This window comes from Tasmannia lanceolata, unplaced genomic scaffold, assembly GCF_043159265.1.
Source record: "Tasmannia lanceolata isolate RefF3 unplaced genomic scaffold, GAP_Taslan_0.1 ptg000037l, whole genome shotgun sequence".
Taxonomy (NCBI): Eukaryota; Viridiplantae; Streptophyta; class Magnoliopsida; order Canellales; family Winteraceae; genus Tasmannia; species Tasmannia lanceolata.
The window spans coordinates 46274948-46280893 of NW_027518714.1; the positions used below are offsets into that span (position 1 = coordinate 46274948).

The following is a 5946-nucleotide window of genomic DNA, read 5'->3' on the forward strand; positions in this document are numbered from 1 at the left end:
AAGTTCGTCATGGACAAACTTTCAATTACACTTCTAATTTATATGACTTTTTTTTAACAGCTACGGACAAAATTTCAATGACACCTCTAGTTTGCAATACTTTTTTAATATTTATCATTTTTTTTCCATGTTTTCTTCCAAATTGTAATAATTTCCTTGAATAGATCTCTATAGTTTACTCATGAGTCATGAAGTATATTCAAGGTTTCTTCCAAATCATGGCAAAATACTTAAAATTTAACTTCACAAGTTAGTCATGGCTAATGGTTTTAAAAGCCTGGGCATGTTTCACATTCTCATTCTTCATGAGATGGTGGGATTGGATCATAGAACAAGTGGGCTAAACTTGTACTTCAGCCCCTTCAAATTTCATCTTGGACAAGTATGAGCATCGATTATGAAACCCTATTTATATCAGCCAGTTACTCATTAGAAAACTAGTCCTATTTCTACTTTCCCGAACAAAGAACTCCCTCCCGTGCAAACTCATGGCTCTCAACACCTTATTTTCATGGCTACCTTTTCTCCCAATCCTCCTCTTACTTCCTCTCTTACTGCTCTCATATAAAAACAAGACATCAAAACCCTCCAAACTCCCTCCAGGGCCATCTGGGCTACCCATCATTGGCAACCTTCATCAACTAGGTAAGTTTCCCCATCGTTCTCTAGCGTTGCTCTCTAGAAAACATGGACCACTCATGTATCTCCAACTCGGCCATGTCCCAACCCTAGTTGTCTCTTCTGCTGAAATGGCAAAACAAGCATTGAAAACCCAAGACCTTGAAATTTGCAGTAAGCCTGGCCTTCTTCCCTACAAAAAACTCTCCTACAACCTCCTAGACGTAGCTTTTGCACCCTACGGACCCTACTGGAGGCAGATGCGTAAAGTTTGCGTTCTCGAGCTCTTTAGCTCGAAGAGAGTCCAGTCATTTGGGTTCATCAGAAAAGAAGAGGTAGTAAAAATGATTCAATCCATATCCCAACCTTCTTCTTTGGAACCTGTTAATCTGAGTGTGATCCTCCATACATACACAAAAAATGGACTTTGTAAGTCTGCTTTTGGAAAGACTTATGAAGGTAAAGTTCCTATGGCTCTTGAAAAAGCTAAGGCCTCCTTGGGAAGTTTCTTTGTTTCTGACTTCCTGCCATGGATGTGGTGGATTGATGTTGTCACTGGTCTACATGCAAAGCTTGATAAGATTTTCATGGAGTTGGATGCTTTCTATGAAGGAATTATTGCAGAGCATCTCGATCCTAATAGGTCAGAAACTGAACATGAAGATCTTGTGGATGTCTTGCTTCAACTGCAGCCCGATCAGCAAATCACTATGGATCACATCAAGGGAGTAATCATGGTTATCTACTCACTATCCTCCTTGGTTTTCTTCAAAAGAAGTGATCTTGTGCAGATTTTTGAATAATTAGGATTTCTTAAGAATTCTGATTTTTAATTTCTGAAAATTCATTAGTTTTAGAATGAAATGGACTAATTGAATGAATAGTTAGTAAATTTCTGATGTTCATGTGTTAATCTGATAAGAAATTCGAAATTATTGAAAGGACAGAGTAGTGAAGACTCTTATACTTCAAATTAACCAACCATTCATGTGTTTGTTTATATATGTGTGGGCAAAGGGAACTTAAGAGTCTGCAAAGGGAGCTTACCTATGCAAACTCTAGGAAAACTGCTTACCACGGGGGGAATGTTTTCCGGCTAGTGGGCGGTAACGTTTTGTTCCTCTCCCGACTGATGATTCAGCCCCTAAAGTTTCAAGTCCATCCGACGGGCGGAGAGGGAGAACAGAACTTTCAAAGTAGTGGCAGTTTTTGTAAATTTTTAAACTATCACTCAACATTGAAAATTACAGAAACTGCGATTCAATTTGAACCCTTCATTCTCCCGATCCAGCGGCTGGATCGACTTGAACTTTAGGAGGTGATTCATCGGTTGGAGAGGAACAAGAAGATACCAAGGAAACGTGAATCTAAGAATTCACATATGTAGCTTACCTATGCAAGATGGATACAGACGACGACTTGAAAAGCTTTTCGACGAATGGATGATATCATTTTGTTCCTCTTTGACCGAGGAATCACCTCCTAAAGTTTCAAGTCGATCCAACGATTAGATCGGGAGGAAGAAGCTTTCAAAGTGAGTGCAAGTGTTTGTAAATTACAATTCCCACTCACTGTGAAAGTTCTGTTCTCCCGATTGTGCTGTCGGATGGACTTAAAACTTTAGGGTATTATGCTATATTGGAAGAGGAACAAAACAGTACCATCCACTCACTAGAAAACGTTTCTGGTTGCTAATGGTAAGTAGCTTCCATAGGTAAGCTACCTATGCAAACTCTTAGGTTTCCCTTATATATATATATATATATATAGAGAGAGAGAGAGAGAGAGAGAGAGAGAGAGAGAGGGAGAGAGAAAGGGCGAGGTTTCTAAGCTCTAGCTCAGCCTGAGCTAGAGCTCTATAAATACACCATCTCCATCTATAAATACACCATCTCCATGTTGTTTCAGTCATCCAACCCATTCATTCTATAAGACCTCACATAGATAAGGTGTTCCTAACAAACCATCTCCATACCATAATCCTAACCATTCAATATTTCAATCTATAGAAGCCCATTTTATAGCCATCCATTCTAAACCTCCACAAATCATAACCCTAACCATAACCTATAATCCTAACCACAACCATAACCATAACCCTAATCATAACATATAAAATGAATGGGTTTGATGAGTCAAACAACTATGGGAGTGGTGGTTTCTGAGCTCGAGCTCAGAAACCTTTTCCTAATATATATATATATATATATATATATATATATATATATATATATATATATATATATATATATATATATATATATGAGAAAAGTGTTCTTGCGCAACTGCTCAGATAGCTTATTTGAGCAGGCCCTTCCAGAAACTCATGTGGCCCAACATTTTTGGGGTGATCCAAAGCATTCATTGGGAAGGCCCTTCCATGGATAGGGTGCGTACCAAAATTCAGCCCTTGAGGATCATCCTATCCCTGCATATGTGGAGGGAAAAAATGGTAAGAAACAGTTTGTCTACAAATCTACCCATTTTTCCCTCAACTGTTGGATGGGTTAGGATGATCCTATGGGGCTGATTTTTTGTGGACACCGTATCTATGTAAGGACCTTTCAAATGAATGGTTTGGATCACCCAAAAAATGTGGGCCCCCACTGTTTTTAGCCAACCGAGTAGATAAGCTTATCTACTCGACCGAGTACGCTCACTTTTCCCATATATATATATATATATATATATATATATATATATATATATATATATAGAGAGAGAGAGAGAGAGAGAGAGAGAGAGAGAGAGAGAGAGAGAGAGAGAGAGAGAGAGAAGCTCTTTTTCTCCACAACCGTTTTCTCATATATATGGGAATTTGCTAGCGTCCATCGGAAAAGGCATTTAGTGGCTGGTCTGTCGCATGTTAGACCACCCACATCATGAATGGAGACTAAAGCTGTTTTGTATTCATTCACGAGGTGGTTGGTCTGACATGCGACAAAACAACTGTTTTGTATTCACACACACAGTTAGGGCTGTTATAATTTATATTTCCGGTGTCTTCTTTTTATATGAATTGTTATAGCATTTAAGTATTAGAAAATAAGTCTATCACCTGGTTTTTTTTGTTTTTTTATTTTTGCATTCCCACCACCCCTAAAATTACATTTCTTTTTCACCATTTAATATTGAGAGAAAGGATGGGAAGAGAGAGATAAGAGGACTTACAATTCTTCTCATTTGAGAGAGATGAGCTGGTGTTGTTAAACTCTTTTTGGTTAGAAACATATTGTATATACACACACCCTCCAATCCTGTCCGTATGCTAATGGTATGAAATGCAACTATGATCAATGAATTTGTACACATGTTTTCATTTCTATTTTATTTTTTCTATTCCTTGTCCGATATTGTAGTTACATACCCATGTAAAAATATGTAATTTCAACAGCATTTTCTAAGAAGGTACTCTCTTAAATCTTATATTACTAGTTTTTTCTATAATTTTCTATCAAGTACTAGAAATAAGAGATTATAAATTTATGGAGCACTATTTTGAAAAAATTTCAAATTTCTCAAATATTTGCTTGGGGTTTTATTCCCGAATCAGATATTTTGTAACTATTTCGTAGACGCTCCATACTACAGTGTAAACCAGAAGTAATGAACAATTTTATAGTCAGATCAACTATCAACAATGTGAAATTTGAGAACTATTAGAAGGCTGGCTACCTGACTGTTGAACCAAAAAAAGAAAATTAATACATTGGTTTGTAGGCCATGACAGTAGTGATTTTTGTCCATTTACATGCCACTGAGAGTTAAACGCAATTACCGTCCAGATCATCAATTTCAAATTCGAATAACTGAGGTCATGTTCATTTTCTTGTAGGATATTTTGGTCGCCGGCTCTGACACAACCACCGCCGGCATGGTATGGGCGATGTCCGAGCTTATAAGGAATCCAAGAGCTATGGAGAAGGTGCAGAAAGAAGTTAGGAGTACTGTTGGAAGGAAAGAAATGGTGGAAGAAAGCGACCTTCACAAACTGGTTTACTTAGAGTCAGTGGTGAAGGAAACTCTGAGACTGCACCCTCCAGGTCCATTGCTGGTTCCACGAGAAACTATGGAAGAATGTATGATTGATGGGTACAAAATTTTCCCCAAAACAATGATTATTGTCAATGCAGCCGCGATTGGGAGAGACCCCAATTCTTGGGAAAACCCAGATGAATTCTATCCAGAAAGATTCATCAGCAACTCAATCGATTACAAAGGCCAAGATTTCGAACTCTTACCTTTCGGAGCAGGCCGAAGGGGATGCCCAGGGATGTATTTTGGGGTGGTAAGTTTGAAGCTTGCCCTTGCAAACCTTCTATACTCATTTAACTGGGAATTGCCTGCTGGGATGAGCAAGGAAGATGTAGACATGACTGAAGCTGCTGGTATTTCAGTGGTCAAGAAATCTCCTCTTCACCTGGTGCCTATCAAATATAATAGCTTCATCAGCAACAAAACAGAGGACTAGAAGTTACTTCACTCTGAGTGTCTTATGGGCATGTACTATTTGTGGAGCTAGATAGATATAGAATAAGGCGAAAGACAGGAATATTGGCTCTAATGTCGTCATTATTTAGTAGTTGTGTTAAACCTATATGAGGTTAATAATTGGTTTCATGTACATGAAATATCATCTATTATTTTCCATCTTGTTTTGTCTTGTGAATACCAACTCAAGTGTTCGGAGAAAGTGTTTTATGTATTGATATGACTTGTAGAGGGGAGGAAAACTTCAACTGAAGTTGTTGGCCTGCCTCTTGCCATTTGTGGAGACATTCCTTGTTTAATTGTAGACACTTGCGTTTTTAACTTTTAACTGTCAATTAAAAGGCCACAAATTGGAGCCATAATATACTATTCCCGATGAGGATGGATTTTTGTGGATGGCCCATTCATTTGGAGGCCTAACAAATAAATGGGTTGGCTCATTGAAAAAGTAGCCTAACTTGAAAAATGTGTGGAGCTACACCATGTAAGAACTCCTTCTGACAAGCTTTTAGAAAGTTTTGCCGATGGCCAAGTGATGATTTCCCATCTGCGAACTTCTTTATCCAGAATATTGGATATGCAACCTCCAAGGAGCCGTATCTTAGATTGGATGAATCGTGGCTGCATAAAGAAGAATCAAGTGGGTGATGATCTGCTTCAAATACCGGCGGTTCTTTCTTTCTTTTTTGAAATGGCAAGATTGTATAAGATAAAAACGGGAGCCGGAGATGAGCCATCCCAATACAAAGAATAAACAAAAGAAAGAGAGAAAAAAAATACAGATATGCACTATAAACCTCAAGGCGGCAGATAATCAAACCACTCTAGCAATTAGGC

The 5946-nt window shown here is 38.2% G+C and overlaps 1 protein-coding gene across 1 annotated transcript; it reads left to right on the forward strand.

The window, feature by feature from the left end:
• The first annotated feature begins 324 nt into the window (after window positions 1–324).
• On the forward strand, window positions 325–5266 carry LOC143862087 (cytochrome P450 71A9-like). The gene is made up of 2 exons (XM_077373086.1): window positions 325–1355; window positions 4454–5266. The coding sequence occupies exons 1-2, from the start codon at window positions 489–491 to the stop codon at window positions 5087–5089; spliced, it is 1503 nt and encodes a 500-aa protein (XP_077229201.1). The 5' UTR covers window positions 325–488; the 3' UTR covers window positions 5090–5266.
• Window positions 5267–5946: the final 680 nt, after the last annotated feature.

Excerpts from the sequence above, each read along its gene's own strand:
- LOC143862087 (XM_077373086.1), top strand. The coding sequence starts at position 489 with ATGGCTCTCAACACCTTATTTTCATGGCTACCTTTTCTCCCAATCCTC. Across the intron at positions 1,356-4,453 it reads ACATCAAGGGAGTAATCATG|GATATTTTGGTCGCCGGCTC; the intron begins GTTATCTACTCA and ends ATTTTCTTGTAG.